The sequence below is a fragment of the Micromys minutus genome (genome assembly GCF_963924665.1).
Source record: "Micromys minutus genome assembly, chromosome: 4".
Classification (NCBI taxonomy): Eukaryota; Metazoa; Chordata; class Mammalia; order Rodentia; family Muridae; genus Micromys; species Micromys minutus.
The window spans coordinates 62,308,887-62,334,161 of record NC_137973.1 but is presented as its reverse complement, the minus strand read 5'-3'; the positions used below and the strand labels follow the sequence as shown (position 1 = coordinate 62,334,161).

The following is a 25,275-nucleotide window of genomic DNA, read 5'->3' as shown; positions in this document are numbered from 1 at the left end:
ATGGTGATAGTGGTGAAGGTTGTGATGGTGATGATGATGGTGACATGGTGATAGTGGTGATGGTGGCGATTGTGAGGATGATGGTGACATGGTGATCGTGGTGATGGTGGTGATGATGATGGTAAGGATGATGGCGACATTGTGATGTGATAGTGGTAATGGTGATGGTGACGATGGTGAGGATGATGGTGGCATGGTGATCGAGGTGATGGTGGTGATGGTGATGATAGTGATGATGATGGTGACATGGTGATAGTGGTGATGGTGGCGATTGTGAGGATGATGGTGACATGGTGATCGTGGTGATGGTGACGATGTTGAGGATGATGGTGACATGGTGATCGTGGTGATAGTTGTGATGGCGATGATGATGGCAATGGTGATGATGGTGATATTGATATTGATAATGATACAATTAAAATTTATTCGTGAATATTTTTATTTAGTCAACTCTGGTACCCTTTTTGAGATATTCCCTGAGAAGCAAGATGCAATGAAAACAACACCAGTTAGCACCTATTATCCCAAAGATTTACAGCCCTCAATGACCAAGCCGAGGATGGTGGGTCCTACAAAAGCCGCAGAACACTATGTCGGATTAGACTTTTCAAAGGACTCTAGTTCAATACCTGTTGTGTGTAAGTGAGGAAAGTATCTTCACAGGGACAAGTGACTGAGTCATCCTGGGTCGCAGCACCCTTGATCCAGCTTCTTCTTGTGCTAGCGCACTAAGTGCTCACCTAAGGAGTGGACACCGCCATCATTCTGGTGTGAACTGACAGCGAGGTTTGTGACATGCCCCAGAGACAGTCCGAGGTTCCCTGTGATCTTCTAAGTAACAGAAAGGACGTGCCACCAGCCACCTTGTGGCTCCACCCTGCTTGCCCCTGTTGCCTTATGGGCTGGCTGTGTTAAATTCACACACAGGCTTGCTGCGAAGTGGTTGCCTGATGGTCATTTTATTGTTATGAATCATAATTTGGACATTCTTTTCTTTCCAAAACCACTTATTCACATTAAGCCATTCAGATGGGTGTTGGGGATAAAAAGGCAGTTTTGTGGCTGGAACGAATCTAAGATTTGAGATTCCTCACATTTAAACCCTCAGGACAGGTTCTTTTTCTGCTCTATTTTATTCATGCTAACTGACAGGTTCAGAGAATGACTGGTCAAGGACTGCCAAAAGAAATTTGTTTGGTTTCTGGTCTATTCCTTAGGCAGAAAGAGATGCATTGATATCTGCCCCTGCCTCCGTAAGTGGTTCTCTCATAAAAGGATCAGTTTGTTTTTTTAAGATTTATTTATTTTATGTATGTGAGTACACTGTCACTGTCTTCAGACACACCAGAAGAGGGCACCAGATCCCATTACAGATGGTTGAGCCACCATGTGGTTGCTGGGAATTGAACTCAGAACCTCTGGAAGAGCAGTCAGTGCTCTAACCACTGAGCCATCTCTCCAGCCCTGGATCAGTTTATTTTATTTTATTTCATAAGCTCTCATGTAGTCTGGGCTAGCTTAGAATTCCCTATGCCTCAGGATACCGTGACTGGTTGAACCTCCTGCCTCTGACTCCTGACTAAGGTGACTACAGGTGTGTGCCGTGACTGGTTTATGCTGTGCTAAAGACCTAAGAAAGGGAGTGGAGCTCTCTGGGCTAACACTTTACAACAGAGGTATATCCCAAGCCCCAGCGTATGGTTTCGAGTGGATTCTTTTAACATTGGATGATTCTTTTAAAAGAGATTCACTTTGAAGTTGGACAGAAGTGGGTTGGAGGGGTCGTTCCGTAGTATCCCATGGGCTGATGGGCAGAGAGACATCATCTACCATTGCTGGGCACGGATTATTTTAGATGCTTAATCAGTTAGTAACAGCGGCAGATGCTGACTGAGAATTTATGCACCAGGAAGACAGAATTCAACATCCATTTAAGCCAACCATAAGACAACAATGGGACGATGGGACCATTGTGCGTCAGGTGAAGTAGCAGTCCCTGGTCACAACTAAGGCGGAAGAGTTTAGCTTTCTTTACTCTGTTTCCCATTATCTGCCCCTTTGGAAAGCTCTGATGACTAATAAAGAAATGGATGTGACTGGTGTTTCTAAAGCCTAGCATGAGAAACCTCTATAAATATCCATGACCACCATGACACTGCTCATATTTGATCAATTGTAACTATGAGAACGGCCCTTTTGTATGGTTCAGTCAAATGGTTACCACATTGTGATAATGTTGAGGAAGGAGATGATGGTGGTGATGGTGATGATGATGGTGGTGGTAGTGGTGATGGTGATGGTGGTGGTAGTGGTGATGGTGATGATGATGATGATGGTGGTAGTGGTGATGGTGGTGATGGTGGTGGTGGTGGTGATGGTGGTGATGATGATGATGGTGGTGGTGGTGGTGATGATGATGGTGGTGGTGGTGGTGATGATGATGGTGGTGGTGGTGGTGGTGATGATGATGATGGTGGTGGTGGTGGTGGTGATGATGATGATGATGGTGGTAGTGGTGATGGTGGTGATGGTGGTGGTGGTGGTGATGGTGGTGATGATGATGATGGTGGTGGTGGTGGTGATGATGATGGTGGTGGTCGTGGTGGTGATGATGATGATGGTGGTGGTGGTGGTGGTGATGATGATGATGATGGTGATGGTGATGATGATGATGATGGTGGTAGTGGTGATGGTGGTGATGATGATGATGGTGGTGGTGGTGGTGATGATGATGATGATGGTGGTGGTGGTGGTGATGGTGGTGATGATGATGATGGTGGTAGTGGTGATGATGGTGATGGTGGTGGTGGTGGTGATGGTGGTGATGATGATGATGGTGGTAGTGGTGATGGTGGTGATGGTGATGATGATGATGGTGGTGGTGGTGGTGGTGGTGATGATGGTGATGGTGGTGGTGGTGGTGGTGGTGATGATGGTGGTGATGGTGGTGGTGGTGGTGGTTGTGACGATGACGTAATATTGACATTATTGATAAACAGGTTTTCCAGACTAAACAAATATTATGTAAAAACCAGTAGGGAATGAAAGACACACATGTTTCATATGAGGCTTTATTTTAAAGTGAGTTACAGGGAGTAGCTCTTCTTGCGTTGCTCTTGTGATGACAGGTCAGTGCTGTGTAACGACCTGGATATGAATGAAATCCCGACAAACATCCCTGTGGACACCTCGAAGCTTCGCATAGAGAAGACTGTGGTCCGCAGGATCCCCGCCGAGGCCTTCTACTACCTGGTGGAGCTGCAGTACCTCTGGCTGACTTACAACTCAGTGGACAGCCTAGAAACCAGTAGCTTTTATAACCTAAAGCAGCTGCACGAGCTGCGTTTGGATGGGAATTTTCTGACCGCTTTCCCTTGGGTGTCTCTGCTGGACATGCCCCGTCTGAGGACACTGGGCCTGCACAATAACAGAATAGCCAGTGTGCCAAATGAGGCGGCCAGATATCTGAAGAACCTTACCTGCTTGGATTTGTCAAGCAACAGACTAACCACACTGCCACCAGACTTCCTGGACAGCTGGTCTCATTTAGCGATGTCACCTTCTAGAAACCCGGACCTTCCACCAAGAAGAATTATTCTTGGTAAGTTTGAAAGCTTCTGGTCATCTTATGTATAGGAACCTTGTTATGCATAGTTTTAAATGTGTGTGTGTGTGTGCGCGCGTGTAAGTGAGAGAGAGAGAGAGAGAGAGAGAGAGAGAGAGAGAGAGAGAGAGAGAGAGAATCTAAAGTGGGGTCTTGCACCAGCTAAGATATAAACATATGTCAGTGAGCTACACTGCACCCCCTGAATTCAATTAATCTACACCTGCTTAGCTGTGTTTCCTGTAATCTGTAATGGCTGTGCATGTGAGCGCACCTATGTGCATGTGAGCATGTAGAAAGCATGGGGAGAAGGCTGCTCTTGATCTGAGTTTTACCAGCCTGCTACACTCCATATGACCACACCAATGTCCACACAGCTACTCTCTGTTTTCAAGCTCTTACTCGATCCTTCGGTACTGAACGGGGTACTGTTGCTTTTATTAAATCTGCAGAGAGCCACACAGGGCTACACAGAAAAAACCCTGTCTTGAGGGGGAATGGAGTTTCTACATATGCCTACTTTTCTGGTCTTGGGTACTAATTGTGGTAAGAACCATTTTATAGTATTTATAGATAAAGGCATAAGGCACAATCAAGCCGCTTGCTCGGATTTGCTCACCACACAGTGGGGAAGCTGAGGTAGGACTCTGGGTCCCCTGGGCCCCAGATCCATGCCCATCCCCATTTCTGTGTGATGTGGTGTGGAATGTATGCTCGCTTGGACGGCCGTTTCTGATCGTGTCTTTAATTAAAAGAGAAGAAGTAGGGACAAACTTGCTCTCTCTGATCTAGAAGAGGAAAAGCACCAACTTAGAACATTTTAATGTATGGATAAAACCCTAAACTAGAGTCACAGAACTCAAGTTTAAAATCATAATGCTCGTAGACTCCCAGCTCTTTACAGGAACATATGTAAGGACATCTACTGTTTAACCTCGGAGGGAAACCTAATAGTTGGAGAGAACACCAAATGTTTATTCAGTAGTTTTTAATTGATACCCAAATTTATCCACTTGTAAACATGGTAGAATTTACAGAATTCCCCAAAGGCATTAATTTAGTTCAACAACCATTTCCCAATATCTGTGGATACACCCTGGCTTCTTGCTAGGTCACAACAGCCTGGTGGGGCTGGGGAGTCGGTCTATAATTATCACCCCCTCTTACAGGCGAGGAAGGAGGTAGAATCAAGTCTCAAATTCACCATTCAGACATCATTTGGCTTTTATAAGTTTTTTTTTAACTGAGGGACTGACATATACTTTGTATATTGTGAAATACAAGATCTGAAGTATACAAATCGGTAAATTCGCACATAAACATGCCCTTGAAAAGGATACCATCATTAAGATGGAGAATATTCCATCACTTAAAATGGCCATGGTTTTGATCTTTCACGCTAGCGATGCTGCCATATTGTGGAGATGACATGTTGATTTGCATCACCTGTGCTATCGTGCTACAGGAATAGCATGTGACACCTGTGGCTTCTGTCACTCGGCAGATGTTTCCGAGGCTGATCCATTCCTGTGACCTGACAGCGGTTCCTTACTCCAAAAGTTCACTGCACGGACCAGTTGTTCTGCTTTTCTCTGAGGATTCTATGAATTTACATACTCTCATACTACCACCAAACGGTTTTATGTGGTGTATAATTTTATTTCTCCTGCATAAGTTTCTAAGGTCAACATAGCTGTGTTAAAGAATGGCCGAGTGTGTAATTTTTAATGAAACTGCTCATTTTCCAAAGCCGGTACACAGCACTATGTACGTATGTACGTACCCTGGCCCTGTGTGACAGCCTGGTTGTTCTGTGTCCTTCTAAATACTTCATGATGTCAAGCCTTTGTTTCAACTCTTCCGGGGAGTCAGCAGACCAATCAAGTAGCTGAATCATTTTGCTTTGCCTTAGTGACTAATGCTGTCAGCCAGGTTGCTATTTTTCTCCCCAGCCTGTTTTTAAGGGTCATTTTCCATTGGACTTTACTGCTGGATATATCTCTTTAATCAATTATGCGAATTATAAACACTTTAATTCTGGATGACCCATTCCCTTCTATGTAGTGTATTTGGTAAGAAATATTTAAAACTTGATGGCATGTGACTTATTATTACTTTACTCTTAGAGCCTCCTGGGAACCGTTTAAGAAATATCTCTACACCACAAGATTACAGAGAGACTCTGCTTTCTTTATAGGTAGAGTCTTTAAATTCAGTTTTTAGCATTATATCCTTATCTTCCATGCTTTGGGCTATGACTAGTCATAAGAGTCTCTGCAGAGGTTCAAAGCAGAGCACCCTTTGTTGAAGAGGCTTTCCTGTCACACGACTGCACATTGCGGCCACCACAAAGCTAAACGGGGTCCTCCTCGATTTGGAGGGTTACAGTTCGAGTACTAAGCTTTGTACTAGGACCTGTTTCTGACTTCCCAAACACACACAGAAACAGTCGATTTAATCCAACTATTCAGATGCCTAAAAAGTACTGAATCTCTCTGAGAAGGGATAAAGCAGCGCTCAGTGGCCCTGTCCAAGAACAGCCCTGAAGTAATTAATGCAAATCACTCTGTGACTTGTGTCTTTCCGTCAAGGAATGCGAGTGATAGTTTAACCTTAGCAACCTCTTGTGCCTTAGTACCCAGGAGGAAAAACACCAGGTGGACGAATGGACCCAGTCAGTTCTCATGTAACCGTCTTTAATTCAAATCTTAAAGTCTACACCTCTGACCGTACATATTTCAAGATTAAAACAAATAGGCTTCATATTTTTGAGGAATTAAAAAAAAATCTTTCCACTTGGTTTATATAACTTTTATATGTAACCAGTAGGGCTGATTTTTTTATTTTTTTCCTAGCTGCTACATTTTAATAATCGTTTTAAAGCATGAATGGAGCTGTTAAAGTTCTAATTCTTGAATATTTCCCTGTATAGGTGTTTGTATTCCAGACAGCTGTTGCTGCTTTCGAAGTTCCACTAACAGATAGTAGCCCTTAGCGCCACCGCCCAAAGGTGCGGGTGTTTTCGGTTGGCTGAGATGAACTGTGCTAGGTTTATTAGATTAGGAGGCTAAAGAAATGTGGGGTCAGTCGAGACTCTAAGAGACTTAAGAAATCAAAGAGGTAATCTCTATGCTTTAGCTTCCTCTGGTGTGGAATCGGGAAAAAAAAATCATCCATCTTCTTAAGGTGGCAAAGAGCGGAGTGCGGTGTGAGTCACAGCAAGGTAGCCTGCTGGAGGCTTTAAGATCCGGACACCTGAATTCAGATCCTGCCTGCCCAGTTGTGTAACTTTCGACAAGTTTTCCTCCTCCTAGAACCCCGGACTTTCTATTGATGCTGTTGTGAGAACCCAGGGCTGTTTGCTCAGTGTTCTTAGCCAGCAGTTTCCTGTGCTCCACTTTCTGAATGTCTGTGAGCACAGCTGATTAGCGATGCTCCCATTTATTCTGCACGAATTTGGCGATTTTTGTTAAAGAAAAAGAAAAACTCTGTGTGTTAGAGATAAGACTCTCCCCAGAACAAAAGTCCGGTGCGTTCACAGCCAGTATAACTAAGAAACTTACTTTCCTCACAGCTGTGGTTTCAAGGCCTTCTACTCTGGTGAAAGACCCACACAACCATGGCAGGCTGGCTTGTCCAGGATTGAGAGGTTTCTCAAGCCGTGGTTCTCGGGAAAATCCTGGGCAAATGCATCTTGAATTGGGGTAGAATGCTGACGCTTTTGTAGTACTTGACAAATGCTGTATTTGTCACGTGGGAAGGTGTTCGTGAAGAAGAACGTCCAGCAGGACCAATCAAAGAGTTTTTTTCAAAGCAAAGTGTTCTGCACACATTAACTGTTATAGAACGCGGTGACTTTGATCTGTTGGTTATAGCTTGAACAGAGGACCCTTCGAAGCCCACCTCCACAGTGATGCATTTCCTCCATCATGGCCACACCCACTCCAATAAGGCCATGCCTCCTAGTAGTGCCACTTTCTATAGGTCAGGCATTAGAACACGAGTCTATGAGGGCCGTTCCTATTCGAACCACCACTCCCCGTCCCTCATGTCTTCCTCATACTGGGAATTTAACTTAGGATGGCAAGCATGGTTGGCAAGCCACGCAAGGCTTCCATAACCAGGGCTACATCTTAAGTTCTTTGGTTTCTTTTTCTTTCTTTTTTATTGGATATTTTCTTTACTTACATTTCAAATTTTATCCCCTTTTCCGGTTTCCTCTCTGGAATCCCCCTATCCCATCTCTCCTCTCCCTGCTTCTATGAGATATTCCCCCACCCACCCACTCCTTCCCATCTACCGGCCCCTACACTGGGGCATTGAGCTTTCATGGGACCAAGGACCTCTTCTCCCATAGATGCCTGATAAGGCCATCCTCTGCTACCTGTGTTGCTGGAACCATGGGTCCCTCCATGTGTGCTCTTTGGTAGGTGGTTTAGTCTCTGGGAGCTCTGGGGAGGGAGGGTGTTGGGTCTGGTTGGTTGATATTGTTGTTCTTCCTGTGGGGTTGCAAACCCCACCAGCTCCTTCAGTCCTTTTTCTTAACTCGTTCATTGGGGACCCCATTCTCTGTCCATTAGTTGGTTGAGAGCATCTGACCCTGTATTTCTCAGGCTCTCGCAAAGCCTCTCAGGAGACAGCTATATCAGAGACCTGTCAGTATGCACTTCTTAGCATCCACATTATTGTCTGGGTTTGGTGACAGTATTTAGGATGGGTCCCCACAGTCTCTGGATGGCCCTTCCTTCAGTCTCTGCTCCACATTTTGTCTCTGTATTTCCTCCTGTGTCGTTCTGACTGCAGTGAGATGAAATATTAATTTCAATCTGCATTTCCATGATGACTGAGGCTATAACACATTTTTGTATGTTTATTGACCATTTATACTTTGAAAGGTGTCTGTTCAGATAATTTGTCAGTTAGTTAATCAGATTATCTGTGCGTATGCTGTTTAATTCTTTGAGTTCTGGTTTTTAATCCCATGTCGGATAAGTGGCTAGGCAGGGTTTTGTTTCATCCCGTCAGTTGGTTATATTTTTGTTGCTAATTGCTTCCTGTGCTGTGCAGAGCCTTTTAATCTGATGCAGTCTGTTTGCCAATTCTTGCTATTACTTTTTGAGGTATTGGAATTTTATTCAGAAATTAATTGGTTATGCCTGTATCTTGACATGCTTCCTCTGGTAGCTTCATAGTTTCGGGTCTTATATTAAAGGTGTTGGATCTGTTTTGGAATGGTATCTATACCAGCTGATGCAGAATGATCTTTTCAGAACAGTGGTTCTCAACCTTCCTAATGCTGTGACCCTTTAATACTGTTCTTCATGTTGTGGTGACCCCCAACCATAAAATTATTTTTGCTTCTAATTCATAACTGTAAAGGAGATAGAGCTTGTCAAAGGGGTTATGATCCACCTGTTGAGAACCACTGTTTTAGACGTTTTTCCGGGTTTACCTCATCATAATAGTTAATTCTTTCTGAATTTCCTTTCTTCTAGTTAAGTGTATTCTTGTCCTATCTCTCATGTGTGTATGGATTTCTTTTCTCTTATTATATGGGTAGGATTCCTTTAGATGTCTTCTGCAGTATTGCTTAGTGGTTGTAAATTGTGTTTGTGTTTAACTTGGAAGGTCTATTCACTAATCAGTTTTAAGAGACAACTTTAATGAGTATCATGACTAGGTTGGTGGATATCTACTCTTAGAATTTGGAATATATTACCCCATGATTGCCAAGCCCTGTCCCAAGAGGTCTTCTGTTATTCTGATCGGTGACCTCATGGGTAACTTTGTGCTTGATAGACAGTTGGTGCTTCTGTCTGGCAGCTTTCAGTATTTTTGCCTATTCTGTATTCTTGATATTTTAACTATCATGTAACACAGAGAGCTTTCTTTTCTGGTCACATCTAGTTCAGGTTCTAGATAACTCTTGTACTTAAATGCACGGGTTTCCCCCGGTATTTGGGGAGTTTTCTGCTAAACTACATTACTTTTAAACTCCATTTTAGGTCCCTCTGTATCAAAGCTTTGTGTGTTTGTGTGTTTGGTTTCTTAGACATGTCTCAGAGAGCTTGAATGTTGTGGTCATTATCGTGTGTGTGTGTGTGTGTGTGTGTGTGTGTGTGTGTGTGTGCGTGTGCGTGTGTGTTGCTATTCAAATGTAATATTTTTTCAATCTTGTCTTCAATGCCTGATATTCCTTCTGCTTGATTTATTCTATTGGTGAGACTTCCTGCTGACTTTTAATTTTGTCTTGTATTGGAACTGTCAAGATTTATGTTTGGTCTCTTTTCAGAATCTTTACCTCATTAGTAAATTTCTCATTTAAGACTTGACCTTTTCATTCATCTGCTTATTTGTATTTTCAAGGAGGTTATTATTTTCAAAATTAGACTTTTGAGTTGTTTGTCCAGTAGTTCGGTTATTTTGATATTGTTGATCTTTGAGGTCATATTGCTTGGCTTTTTGTACATTTCTTGTGTTTTCCTGGCCACAGTGATGTGTCCTACTGCATTGACTGTATCTTCTAGCTTTATATGAAGGGTTCTTCTTTAATACTTTTTAACTAGTTTTCTAAAGTTAGCACGTATGTAGTTTTCACATGTATACATTTCACATGTATACGTTTCACATGTATACATTTCACATGTATACATTTCACATGTATACATTTCACATGTATGCTTTGCTCATATTCAACCCCCCACACACACCGACCTCCCTCCTGTACCCCTTGCTGCTCTCTTGCTCATCCCCTTCCTTCCCAAGTCATCTTCCCACTGCCTCCAGGTCATATTTCATTACCACATCTCTCCTCCCTGCTCACAATATCCTCCTCCCCTCTCCTTGTCCCTTTTCGGTTTTCATGACTTATACATACATACATGTGTCCACCCAGAGATATAATTTAAACCCGGATTCTGAATGAAAACATGCAGTGCTAGTCTTTCTGAGCCCGGTTTATTTCATTAACACAATGATTTCCAGATTCATCCAATTTCCTGGGGGAAAAAAAAGCCCCAATTTTGTTTTTTCTTTACAGCTGGAAGAACATCTGTTGTATGTATGCCTCACGTTTTGTTTATCCTTTTGTCTGCTGTTGGACATCCATGCCAGTTCAATGTCTTGTCTGGTGCAATAGTATGACAGGAGACAGGATTGTGTGTGTCCAAGGTGTGCTGACTTAGAGTCTGTTGGGTGTATCTATCCCCTGTAGTGATGGGCCTGAGTGATTTGTAGTCTGATATTGTTTTTTGTTTGTTTGTGTGTTTGTTTTCAGGAGCCTCCACGGTGACTTCCATAGTGGCTGCTTCAGCTTATGTTGTTGGTAACAAGGTATAAGGGCGAATATAGGGTCAGAACAACCTTCTCTTGAGGTTTCAATCCCCGCTTACACTCAGGGGAGAAAGCAGATGTTCTGGTTACTCCTCTATTGCTGAGACACTATGCAAGGAACCCGATAAAGAAAATTTATAAAACGTACAAATCAAGCAATTAATTGGAGGGTTCCTTAGAGCGCCAGATCATCCATGATTGTCATGATGGGCAGTGTGGTGGCAGGCACACATGCATGGCCCTGGGGCTGAAGCTGAGTGCTTACATCTAATCCATATGCCTGTAGCAGGGAACAAGAGACTGGATCTGGCTCAATGCTCAACCCCAGCGACACACCTGCCCCAACAAGACCACACCTCTGAATCCTTCCCAGACAGTTCCACCAAGGGACCAAGTATTCAAAAAATGAACCTACAGAGGTCATTCTCATTCAAATCCCATCAGACCACAGTAAAAACAGCAACAACACAAAACCAAATGATACTTTTAAGTACAGAAACAAAAAAGGAAGCAGCAACTCTATTAGAACACCTTGTCTGTTTCTATACCTACCTGGATAGATAGTCCTGGAGCCAGAGCTGCCCTGTCAGGAAGCTTTCAGGCTTTTTCCCTTCTCTCATTTAGACCTCACTAAGGAAGATCCTCCCCAGACTGCTGTGATTCTCAGCACATCATGTGGAGTAAGCCAGTTGAGTTCTAAGAGATCAAGCAAGCAATGGTCCGTGCATGTCTTCTCTCTGCTTATGACTGTGGATGTGATGTTTTAAGAATCCACCTTGACTTCTCTATGATAATGAACTCCTAAGCCAAATATCTTCTCTCCCCAACCCCTGCTTTTGGGCAGTGTGTTTTATTACTACAACAGGAACAAAACCAGGACAACTTGTTTTTGTGTTAAATCTAGTGAATTACTTAATCCAAATTTATTAAAACCAATTCATTAATTAGAGACAAGTCTCACTATTTAGCTATGGCTGGCCTAGAGCTTGCTATATAGACAAGGCTAGTCTTGAACTCATAGTTTATGAAATGTGTCTTCCTTTTTCTCCTGAGTACTGAGATTAAAAGTATATACTGCCATACCTGGCCCTACTTGTTTTTATGAATAGGCACCTTTCATACCTCAACTGATCAATTAAAAATGTAATTCTACCACATTATTCTGCTTCAGACTGGTGGTGACTGGTTGTAATGTTGATTTGCTGTTCAAGATTAAATGTCTCCCAATCCATGATTATTATTTTTATTTTATAGACTGACAGGCTCTGGAGATTTCTCAGTTTTCTCCACTTACAGATGAAGAGGTAGGGGCTCAGAAGCATCAGGCTTCCCAGTCCCCATTGGAACCCCCATACAGTAGGGCTGGTGAAGGTGCCATTTCCTCTCCATCTCCACTCACCTTCCACACCGTATGAAAACCTTTCCTTCGTATGTCAAATCAGCTGTACTGACAGCAGTGAAGGAATATCTAGCCATCTAGGAATGAAGTGAGGCTGAAACTCGGCTGTATTCATTTGCAGTTAGAGGTGTGCTCATCTTACCATTTAACGCTGTCAAGGGCCAGAAAGTGCAGATTAGAGAAGAGAGAATCAGTGTACTAACATTTCTATGTTATTAACTGCTTATTCACAATTTGAAACTTTGACTATATCAACAACAGGTTTAAAGTATTATGTTTAGGAAGGATGGTTAAAGTTTACAGATGTTTTTTTAATCACGGCCATCCTTTGTCAGATAGTTTATATTAATTAGTAAGTTAACATTTATGTAAATCTGTGACAGAGTAGCTGCCCTTTTATACATTCTGGGAGAGGTTGCCGCATCTCTCCAACGCTGTGGAGCTTTCTAGAATTGAAATTTTAGCTTAGATATTAGGCTTCAGACTCAAATTTAGTTATCCTATATAAGAAAGAAAGAAAAGCAAAAAATAATAAACCGAGAAATCTGCTTATGGCACGTAACCAGGTGAAGGAACCAATATTCAAAAGAAAAGAGTGCAAATTAGCATTCATTAGAGAACTAGTCACAGATTCACAGGATTTAATGTAAGAGGAAAGGGGATTCAAGGTTATTCACCCATAGGAGAAAAACAAACTTCTCAAATAGGAGATTAAAAAGTAACCAGTCCTGGCAGGAAAATGAGCCCCATGGCCTGCCATGACCAGTAGGCAGAAGAGAAAACACAGGACCCACAAAGAACACTTCTGTGTCCAGCACTGTTAGGATTCCTTCCGTCACAGTTCTACCTTTTCTTCTGAGCTCAGACCCCAGACCATCAGCAACAGCTGTGCCTACGTATCTCCAAGAACAGCCCTTGTCTAAAGCTATCGGGGAAGCCGTTGGTTAGAGGACCGCGTCTTTAGAGAGACATTTGTCCTACTGCCTGTTATAAAGAACCGCCCCGGGTTACCGTGGGCTGTTTTGTTCTAAATGGCTTTCTTAGTCTGGTAATTTTGCAGAGGCTGGGAATGAGCCAAACAGCTTTGGTTCTTTTCCATCGAGCGGTTCTTCAGCTGCACCTTCGTCAGTTACAAGAGGCTCTGTCTCCAGCATCAGCTTTGGTGTTCGGCCTGGGTGTCCCCTTAAGTAGAGATCATTCCGCTAATAAACATGTGTTCTGTTCTTTGCACACACCCCAGACAACAGTGCCACTAACCTTTCTGCCCTTCCACAACAAGACTCTTTCCTTTTCCTTTCTGGAAACCGCAAAGCGCTTTCCTTTAGGCGCTCAATGACAGGACCCTTGAGGGTCAAATGATGTCAGCTCACAGATCCCGAAGCTGAGGTAGATGCCGAAGGTACTCCCGGATGGAAACCTTCAGCCTGTATGTATGTCCCTCGCTGCTGGTCCCTCTTGTGCTGAGATTCAGGCACATCACCTTGGCGGCCACCACCTGTGGCATCCATTCAAAGTGACTTTCTGACCTTATCTTCTCCTATTGCTTGTTCTCATTCTACAAGCCTCATTCTTTCTCAATCTGTCTTCCAGTTACACAAACCCATGACACTCCAGGCTCTGCTAGGCAGCTCTTAGCACTCTCTGAGTACTCCAGGACTGTGTGTCTCTGCCACATTCTTATGGCATTCTGTGGTACCTGGGTTCAATGACAAGGAGGGGGCATCGCATGGGACGTAAGTGAATAAGTTAAAAAAAAAATATATATATAATATATGTTGGAAATATATATTCAAAATTCAAAATATATAATTATCATATATTTTAATATATAACATATATAATTATTTAACTCTACTCGAATCACACCCACCGGTGGCAGCGTGTCACCCACCAAAATGCTCTGAATTCTCCAATGAAAGACACGCACGCACGCACGTATGCATGCACGCACGCACGTATGCATGCACGTGAAGCTTTCACTTTAATATGCCTTAAACATTGCGATGGCCGGGCTGCTCTTAAGCTTCCATGTAGCCAACACCTCCCCTCTGATACTCCTGCATCGTTACTTACTAAAATCTGTTTTCTATCTTTGCTGGACAGTCCCGAGCTGGGGAGAGGCCCCAGGGGCTGCTCTTCCCTGGCTCTTACATGGCTGATTCTCTGTCTTCCGCAGCTCTCAAGCTTCCATCCTTTCCTTTTCTGGCATGGCGATTTTAAATCCTCTTCTTCCAGTGGTAAAGCCCCAATTCTGTCTCCCTGCGCAGCCATTGGCTGCCCAACTTTATTTACCAATTAGAACTAGCTGGGACCCCCAGGGTCTCACAGGCTAGTGAATTCCCGTGTAATTTGGGACCCAGTTAACATAATATATGCAGTAAACCAAACCCACAACACGTGTATAGATTGAAGGAAGTGCTAGGTATGAGTGCTATAACTAGAACGGAATATACTCACTGAGATCGCTGGCTTTTGACATGCCGGTGACTCTATTTGTCCCTCCCAGGACTTCTCTTAGGAGAGAGACAATGTGGCAACCTCCCGTCACAAGACAAGCTGTGCTGCAAACTTACTTCTCAGGATGACCCTTCCCCTTTCTTTCCGTGCTTTAGGTCTACAGGACAACCCTTGGTTCTGTGACTGTCGCATTTCCAGAGTGATCGAGCTGTCGAAAGTCGCCGACCACACTGTGGTGATTCTCGATCCTCTGATGGTCTGCAGCGAACCTGAGCGTCTCCAAGGAATCTTGTTCCAGAGGGTGGAGTTGGAAAAGTGTCTGAAGCCATCAGTGATGACGTCGGCTACCAAAATCACATCTGCTCTGGGTAGTAATGTTCTGCTGAGGTGTGATGCCAAAGGCTACCCCACCCCACAGCTGATGTGGACCAGATCGGACAGCTTGCCAGTTAACTCTACAGGTATAGTTAGTATTCCGACTTGAAACAAGTTTACAAAAATCTGGATTGCATCTCTTGCTTTTGTGCAAATTTAAATGTCTAGGTATGGTATGACAGCAAGATCACTGGATACAAGGACACGGGTTGCAGTAGCTATGTCTTCATTTTCAGTGGCCCCAGGGCCTTCCTGTGCGTGCTAGGCAAGTGCTCTACCACTAAGTCACGCCTTCAGCTACAAATTCAAAACCCAGGGCTTTCTGTACCTATGTTCCTAGTTCTGTGGATGCAAGGGGTTTCAACAATGCATCTTATTGATTAATATTTTCTCATTTTATATAAATACCTAGAAAATAATTAGACAATCAAGTCATTTTCTTTCTTTAGGTAAAAATTTCATTTGGAAAAAAATGCACGATATCCACCGAGACTTTTTTCTTGTTCATTTCTCTTGGATACATTCATTTTAAGCTGTAAAACCTAAGAAACAGGTTCAAAGTCTTTCATACAATTTTTGAACAAGTATTTAAATACTAAATTATACAGAGAGCTTATGGTGGGGCAAAAATACTTTTAGAAATATTTATTATTTAGATTTTTTAAAATGCCTATGAAGATCAAGCCCATGCTTTGGGTCACTTAAGCAAAGATGTTCTGACAATTAGAAGAGACTCTTTAAAATAAAATTAAAATTGAGGTTTTAAAATTAAACTTGATGAAATATAGGAATTAAGGTCTAATATTCCTATAGATTGCTTGTGGGTGATCCACAGTTTAAGCTCCCGAGGTTTAAGTTCACAAATGGGCTGTTGGCACCCTGCGTTCTGTAATACTGTTTCTAAGGAATCTTCTGTCTTGATTTCAGATAAAAATTTTAATGCTTAGCAAAGAAATACTGCAATATTCTATATATTTTATATGTTACTCTGTGAAGAAAGAAGCTTATAGTTTTCTAATTTATCTGAGTTCAATATGGGATAAATGATTTAGAATAGAAGTTATAACTCTATGCCAGAAAATGACATTTTGTTCCTCTAAGTATAGGCAAAGATGCATTTAATTACAGCAGTAAAGAATTTTTTTGAGAGTTAAGTATATTCTTACAATAAACACTTTATAGATTCACAATCAAAACTGAGAGGGAACTTTTAAGTTTAGTTTTTCTCATACTCTTGTTTGACAAACACGAGCCAACTGTTTGGGAAGCAAAAGTTTACTATGATCCAGATCTCCTGATTTTTTCCCTACACACTTCTAAACAGTCACTTCCAAACAGACAGACACCACAGCACTTGGCAGGTCCTAGACTTCATGTGTACACATTTGTTTTCTTCTAGTAATTCAGGAGTCTCCAGGAGAAGGAGTCCAATGGTCCGTCATAAGCTTGTCAGACATCTCCTACAAGGACGCTGGGAATTACAGATGTAAAGCCAAAAATCTGGCAGGGATGTCGGAAGCTGTGGTTACTGTGACAGTTGTCGGTGCTGTTACCACCACCCTTTCACCAGATACCTCAGAAAAAAGCCCTGGAGAGCACCCTGAACAGCCGGGATTAGGAAGATCAACATCTCCATCTACATCCTGGTTCTTGCCAGGATTCTCTTCCACCTCTTCCTACCCCACTTCCTTGGCTGCTCTCTCTACATCTACATTGTCTCCTCCTCCCTCCTCTTCCTCTCCCATCTTCTCGGCTGCTTCTGCAACCACAAGTGTCAAGACCAGCATCTCGGGAAGCACCCCCAGGACTAGCTACCACCCACCCCTGCTCCACCCCAGTGGGAAAAGCAATACGAAGATAGAGAAGAACGGAAGGAAGTTTCCCCCACTCAGCGCAAGTAAGAAAGAAGAGTTGGCGCTGTTGGATCAGGCTGTGCCAATGGAAACTAACGTCACTATCCAAGACCTCAGGGTGGCCCGTGAAACCAGCGTGAGTGTGACTCTGACCTGGAACAGCAGCGGTGGCGGCCGTGGCGGTGGTGGTGGTGGTGGCGACAACACACAGGAGTCCCCTGTGACTGTGCTGTATTCTAAGTATGGTGAAAAGGACCTGCTGCTAGTAAATGCTGACCATGGCCAGAACCAGGCAACCATAAATGGCCTGGAGCCCGGCAGTCAGTATGTGGCATGTGTCTGTCCAAAAGGAGTGGGTCCCCGGGAAGATCAGTGTATCACCTTTTCTACCAACAGAGTAGAAGGGCGGGACTCACAGTGGTCACTGCTCGTCGCGGTGACCAGTACTGCCTGTGTTCTAGTCCTGCCCCTCATTTGCTTTTTATTATATAAAGTATGCAAACTGCAATGTACCTCAGACCCTTTCTGGGAAGATGACTTGTCAAAAGAGACATATATCCAATTTGAGACCTTGTCGCCCAGGTCACAGAGTATTGGGGAGCTGTGGACACGGAGGCACAGAGACGATGGGGAGAAGTTGCCGCTGTGCCCCAGTGTGGACTCTCAGATGGATGTTAGGCCGGAGTATTACTGCTGAGGTTTGGCAGGCGAGATGAATGCGAACAAGGAAACAATCCAGCAAAGGCTACCTGTTGGGTGACTTTTGGACAGACTTCTGTGTGATCTGTGAGAATCATAAAAGGGGTATTTTTTTTGATGTATTTAAAAATTTTTTTAGTTGAGAAACATCTCAACTGAAACAACAAATGATCCTGATTTTTATTACACGAAAGACATCTGTATAAATGATTTTCCAGTGGTATTTAAGAAGCCTGTAATAATTTTAATCTTAGGGAAATCTAGTTCCTAAAATAAAATTGACAAGAACATTTTCAGTATAGGTAAACTCTGCATTTAAGGAGAGAGAATATTTTGAAGAGTAAAAGAACATTAGCCTAACCAGTCAAGCCTGATGACCCCGAATGCTCAAAGTGCTTTTGAAGGTTTGCTGTGGGCTTTTGCTGCTGTTGCTTGGTGTGTGAATGTGGGATTCTAATGAATTTTGTGTCAAGAGATAGTTTTTTTTTCTCATTGTTTGCAGTTAGGAATCATTCAAATTTAGTACAAAAAGATCATAACGAACACAGAATTTTTATAGAATTAGTGGTTGTATTTAACACAGTTAATAGATTGTATGGGTTTCATGATGTGTTAGTTTAAGAACAACCTTCTTAATTTCTTTCATTTTTCTCCTCTTAATCTCATTGTCTTCCTTCCTTCACTTTTTTATTCATCCTTTAAAACTTCTGTGAGGGTCAGAAGACGAACAGCAGCCAAAGGACTCTCTAAGCTCAGCCGTCTTCTGCTTCAGTGTATTATTTATTCTCTGGGCAGAGCAAAGGCCTGTGAGGTTTCTTTGCTGCTGTTGTTGTTGAGGTATAGTGGCTTCATCCTTCATTTTTTATTTTTTCATTTTTATAGGGATTGGTGTTTTGTCTGAACATACCTTTGGGGATCATGTATGTGCCCTGTGCCCTCAGAAGATAGAAATGGGCATTTGGCTCCTTGGGACTAGAGATTAGACCACTCATTCACTGCTATATAATGAATGGGTCAAAGGAAATCAAGAAGAAAAAAACATGTATGTATGCATGCATGTACACACACAAACAGGAGGAACATTCACAAAGTCCTTCTATACAGCTAGTTTCATGCTAATACCAAACCAGGTAAAGATACAGCAACAGAAGAAAGAGTGTTGTAAAGCAGAAAAGCTAGCAAAGCCATCAAGGAAGTGGGAAAAGAGAAAGAGGCCAATAGCCCCAAAGAACATAGACTCAAATATACTCAGTAAAATACTGGCAAACAAAGTATAGACATACATTATAAAGTTTCACTCACCATAGCTGAGTTAGCTTTATCCCTTAGACACAGGGGTAGTTCGATGCATGCAAGTCAATATGAGTAACAGTTTTCTTAGCCGGGGTTTTATTGCTAAGATGGAGCAACTCAGGGAGGAAAGGGTTTGTCTGGTGTGAGCTTCCATATCCCAATAGTTCGTTATCAAAGGAAGTCGGGACAGGAATTCAAACAGGTTAGGAACCTGGAGGTAGGAGCTGATGCGGAGACCATGGAGGGATGCTGTTTACTGGCTTGCTCTTAGTGTCTTGTTCAGCCTGCTTTCTTATAGCACCAACAGGCCCAGGGATGGTACATGGGCCCTCCCTCAACAATCACTAATTAAGAAGATGCTCTACATGCTTGTCTATGGCCTGATTTTACAAAGGCAGTTCCTGAATCGAGGCTTCTTGTTCTCTGATGACTCTCGCCTGTGTCAAGTTGACATAAAACTAGCTAGCACAGTAATGAGCCACATAAATGGACTGAAAGACCATGTCCTAAAAAATGTCTTAAAATTTTGAAAGAAGTGTTGGTGGATTCATTTGTTTGTTTTGTTTTGGTTTGTTTTTATTTTTTTTAGTTAAAAAAATGAACAGAAATTGGAGGAGGCCCATATACACATAGAAGAAAGAATTCATAAATACTATTTAGTTTTTAATTTTTTTCATAAGTATTGCACTCATTATAAGAGGTAGTATGACTACAAAGGTGGTCTGGACTGAGATGTCCTTGTCTATGTCATCAGACTCTGTGGAATGTGGCCACGGCACCAGCATTGGTCCCTATTCATCTTCTACAGCACTTTCGGAATGAACTGCTAACCAAGACAGGTCGTTGATGATTGGTTCGAAGGAGAGAAATTGGATCTTAGCAGGCTGGCCTGTGCTTAAACCTGAAAACTGTTAAGACAGGATTCAGCACTTAAATGAATTCTGATGGGCATTCGGTGGCTGGACGTGGTGACGAACTTCACAGTGCTGCTCCGTGAACTGCTCCACAGTGGGCCTGAGGGCTTTGTTCTGCTCGCTGCCCTTACTGACCTCTGCACGTGCTTTTGTGTGTCTGCTATGGACACGCCAGGCTAAACCTGCCAACATTGTTCCCGAGTTGGTCCAGCCTCTTGGGAAGATAGACAGGCTCTGATGAGGGGGAAAGGTCAGGAAGACATCCTGGCTGGAAGCAGTGAGTGCCACATAGTATGTCTCCAGTTCCAGATGTGTGGTGGAGCGTCTCACCTGGAAATTCCTTGGCACTATAATGCCAGGCGGCCAAAGATGGCCAAAGAGCATTTTCTCTTCGGGGTGCTCTAGTGTTGTCCGTCAACATAGGGACTGATTAAACACACCAGCAGAGTCACAACATCACCCAAAAGGATTTGACTGAGGTCCTCTGCCCATCCCTACACTATCTCAGTGAGGCAGCTTGGCCTCTGGAGGGGCTTGTCATCTCCTGTGACACATGCTGGGGTCCAATGGCAGCAGACCATGAATAACATGCTCAAGTCCTTCTGCCAAGTAGATTGAAGGCTTTAAAATAATCTGAAGTTTGCTAGTCACTGCAGGAAGCCCACAGCTTAGAAAGCAACTGTCTCTGCCACATAGTTCTGCGGGACACCTGGCCTGGCTGGCTGCGTATCTCTCACGTGGCTGCCCCTGGAGAAGCATGACTGCTCTGTCCTGGTCACGGTGTTTTATTTACATATAATCTCGTCCACCCTTTAGGTTCCCTTAACATCCCTGGTGTGGCTGGAAATCTTGCCTGTGTTCTGAATTACAGGTGCACAGTGGGGCTTCTGTAGAACACTCCACTACAGCAAACTCTGTTTTCCCTGCACTGTGAAGATGTGGAGGCGTGGGATAGATTTCTGAAGTTGTGTCGGGAGTTCTGAAATATTCTGAGAGGCGAGTTCTGATGAAATATATTTTGTGTGAGATGCGTGTTGGCTTTTAATGTACTACACTGTAGAAATTATAAGTAGCTGGGGAATTAAGTTATTCGAAACGTCTTGTTAAAAATTAAAAGGAATTTTAGTTTAGACATGGTGTGCATACTGAAAGAACAGCTGCAGATGGATAGCTTGTTTAGATTCTAAAATCTTCCCTGTGGCCCATAATTTCCTCCTTTTCTTTCCCTCCTCTTTGCCTTTCTCTTTCTTCTTTCTTTCCTGTTTCCTTTACCCTACCCTTCACTTCTCTCGGCTTCCCTCCTCTTCCCTCTTCCTCCTACCCCTTCGCTTCCCCCTCCCTTCCCCCTCCTCATCCACTCCCCTTCTCTCTTCTCCCCCCTCCCCTCCCCTTCTCCCTCCTCTCCCCCATGCCCTCCCCTCTTCTCTTCTTTCCTCCCCTCCCTTCCCTTCCCTTCTCTTCCCCTTTCCTTCCATCCCCCTCTCCCCCATTCCATCTGCCCTCCTCTTCCCTCCCATCCTCCCTTTTCTCTCCTCCCCCCTCCCCTCCCCCTCCCTTCCATGTATCTTTGGTGCTCTCACCACTGAGTGCATTGTGTAATGATCTAAAGCTTTTAGTTTATTATTCATTGTTAAGGATTTAAAAACACTTTTTATAAATAACTTTCTTTAACTTCAGTTGATCTTAGATTAAATTATTATAAATTAAAAGGTCAATAAACTTTTATTTATTTACCATTCTATAGGTGGCATTCAATTTTGTCATCATGTATTTAAATGGTTCAGACAAATGCTAAGTCATTCACAGCATGTTCTATGACTGTAGGGGAATGTTACAGATTTCTGAGCCAGCAGTGGATACGGGGAGGAGCCTAAATTATGCAAAGAAATTCGTCAAGACAGAGGACTGGACCCTCAGAAGTGATATATTACTGATTTCCTTCAAAACAGGTCCAGCTGGGGGTTGATTCTGACCATCAAGGAAAGGCTGGTTGGGGATGTGGAGTCAAGGGGCTAGGAGTACATGCTGTAGTATTGCTCAGCCTAGTAATGGCACATGAAGTGTGTTACAAGTAATTCACGACTAATAGTGAACGTTGTAGCACTGTAAGTTGTATATCTTAAAAGTCAGTGTCCCAATGATGCCATTGCTATTCTGGCTTTCTCAGGGAAGAAAGGAAGATTTGAGTCCAGATTGGGCAACATGAAATACGTAAACTAATAACTTAATCATGTTAATGGAGGCACCTGCTGAGCAAGCCTAAATACCCTGTAACTAATGGGTGTGCCAATTACCAACAGTTATGAGGTAAGATGGTTCAGCACGTAAAGGTCCTTTCTGCCAGAGGATGACAATCTGATGACATGAATTTGATCCCTGGGACCCATGTCAAGACAGAGGAGGGAACTGACAACCCAGTTGCTCTGTGTTCACCAGAGCTGTGTCATGGCACAAGAGCCACACGCACTAAAATCACCCCTCTCTCCCTCCATGATTATGGTATTGTACATTTAGGAAAAAACATTTTATTTTGTTATCTTGTGCTCTAACGTGAAACAATGAAATATCTAGATTCCTTTTTTTTTTTGAGATTTTATTTATTTTTATTTTACGTTATGACTCTTTTGCCTGAATGTATGTCTCCCACACAATATGTGTGCAGTGCCCATGGAGGTCAGAAGAGGGCATCAGATGCCCTGGGACTGCAGTTAAAGTTAACAGTTGTAGGGCACCATGTTGGTGCTAGGAATGGAACCCAGGTTTTCTGGAATAGCAGCCAGTTCTCTCAACTGCTAAGCCATCTCTTCAGTGTTAAATATCCAGGTTCTTAAGATGTTCAAAAAGATAGTACCAAATAGAGTCAAGCAAGTATGTCCTGGATTTTGAAAAAACATTCACAAAAGTTTAAAGGAAAAAAAACAACTTTTGACCCTTAGACTTGGATCTCAAAACACAAATGAAAAGATAAGATGGTTCTGTAGGAAGAGTGAGTGATACACAAGCACACGTTCTTGCACTTACATTCCCTAGCGTGGCTGTGTAACAGCGGTGATTCGCCGACACCTTCAGCAGAGGCAGGTAGATCTTGGAAGCTTGCTGGCCAGCCAGGCTAGTCAAAATGATGAGCTTGCTTGCTCTTTTTTTCTTTCTTTCTTTCATTCATTCTTTCTTTCTTAAAGGATTTATTTATTTCATGCATGTGAGTACACTGTCTTTAGACACACCAGCAGAGGGCGTCAGATGGCTGTGAGCCACCATGTGGTTGCTGGGATTTGAACTCAGGACCTCTGGAAGAGCAGCCAGTGCTCTAACCACTGAGCCATCTCTCCAGCCCCTATAACAAGCTTTCATCTCACTGAGAAGCTCTCTTAAGAGAGTAAGGCCAAAATCTGACCTCTGCATGTGCTCATATGACCATGTGCATCTTATGTTCAAGGTCATGCAACACACATACATACACATACATTGCCCACATGTATAGATGAACATTTGCATGGACACACACACACACACACACACACACACATACACACACTCCCCCCCCCACATGAACATATCACAAAAACCAAAAAGAATGTAGATAATGCAGAGGGAAAAAATTAAAAAGAAACAAAGCTGAGCAATTTCATTGACATGTGTTCATCTATAATAGATTGTAAAACTGAGATTTAAATAAGTAAAAATGGTAATAATTTCTTATGGGAATTTACTACAATTTTTTTATAGACTCACAACCCCCCCTAAACCAGGTGTATCATCAAGTGTCTTTCTGACTATATAACTGCAGAATTATCATTTCATTATCGTTGTTTAATTTTTTTTGAGACAAGTTCTCTGTAAATCCCAGAATGACCTTGAACTCACAGTTCTGCATCGGCTTTCTGAGTACCTGGATATTCCAGGTACCCGTATTTCACTGCTGCCACGGGTGATGAAAATGAGATCTTAAAGTCAGAAACGTCTAACTGCACAGCCAGGAAATAATTAGAAGGCTCTAGGCCATAGCTCCGGAGCCTTAGTGACAAGGCAGAAAAGAGAGAAACAGAGCAAAGCTGTTGTCAAAGTGTCAAAAAGATCATGGGTAAACTGAAAGAGAAAGAAAGAAAGAAAGAAAGAAAGAAAGAAAGAAAGAAAGAAAGAAAGAAAGAAAGAAAGAAAATGCCTTCTCAGTAGGAAAAATAAGAAAGGGAAGGGAAGGGAAGGGAAGGGAAGGGAAGGGAAGGGAAGGGAAGGGAAGGGAAGGGAAGGGAAGGGAAGGGAAGGGAAGGGAAGGGAAGGGCGCTCCTGGTCCATTCCTCTCCAATGTAAGGCTCATCCAGCAGCTCCTCACCTATGAGAATGTGTTTGTAAAACTCGCCGAACTGGCCAATGAGCCTGAGATGCTGGCTTGGGCCTCAGAATGAACGCAGGGCTCGCTGGAAGGGTAGGGGCAGTCTGACTTAGGCTGTCTTCCCCCTCCCTAGCCCCCTCCCACAGCACCCCACAGATGGGCTGTGCCTGGAACCGTGATTTCAGTAGTGGGCAAAGACCACCAGACCTATACCACAAGTTAGGTCCTCTAGCATCCTGAGATGCTGTCCAGAAAACTCCTTGTTAGCCCTTGGGGTACAGAGGCCAGATTTTCTGTGGTCAAATAAATAAAACGAAGCAAAAGAGGTAAGGTGAAGACACATTGCCATTTTTCCTGGCTTTGGCATAGGGTACAACATTTATGAATTAGGAGAAAACACGTCATGTTTGTGCGTTGGTTTAGTGTAGTTCACTGTTTTTCTATTGCTGCTGTTATTTTAACACTCCCTTTATTAAGTGTTACTTATTTTGCTTTACCCAATTTCCTAAATATTTAATGTCATGGCAGAAGTTATATTCCTAAAATAATTTTATAGATGACACTGAGGTACTTATCAGATTCTTTGTGGTTCTTGTTGTTAAAAGATGACATCCTGGGTTTCGGCACCAATGTTAGAAAAAGGATGAAGGGAGTGGGGGGATATGGAGGTGCAGAGAGGCCTGGGGGCAAGGGGGATGCCTCTGGGGGGCCCATATTGGGAATCCCTCCCCCGCTGAGGGACCAGCTACATGAAGGTATAGTACAGAATAGAGTTTATTCTGGTCATGGTGGAGTTAAGAAGGTAGTAGAGGCAGAGCGAGAGAGAGAGAGAAGAGAGGAGAGAGAAATAGAGGAGTAGAGGCCGGCCATGAGCACATGGAGAGAGGGGGGAAGGGAAGGGGAAGAGGAGGGGTAAGGGTGGGAGAGCAGAGGGCAAGAGAGAGGGGAGAACAAGAGAGAGAGAGAAGGGGGGGCAAGCAGCCCCTTTTATAGTGTCAGGTAACAGATGGAGCATACCT

General features: G+C 43.1%; 1 protein-coding gene across 1 annotated transcript in view; it reads left to right on the top strand.

Moving 5' to 3' along the window:
- LRIT3 (leucine rich repeat, Ig-like and transmembrane domains 3) overlaps positions 1-17,717 on the top strand; it is a gene marked incomplete at both ends in the record, with an annotated part of 18,800 nt that extends 1,083 nt beyond the window's left edge. The window contains 3 exons of the mRNA XM_080916033.1: positions 3,129-3,601; positions 14,948-15,253; positions 16,567-17,717. Of these exons, the coding sequence (XP_080772159.1) occupies positions 3,129-3,601; positions 14,948-15,253; positions 16,567-17,717 (1,930 nt within the window). The remainder of the gene's footprint in view (positions 1-3,128; positions 3,602-14,947; positions 15,254-16,566) is intronic.
- Between the last annotated feature and the right edge of the window lie 7,558 nt (positions 17,718-25,275).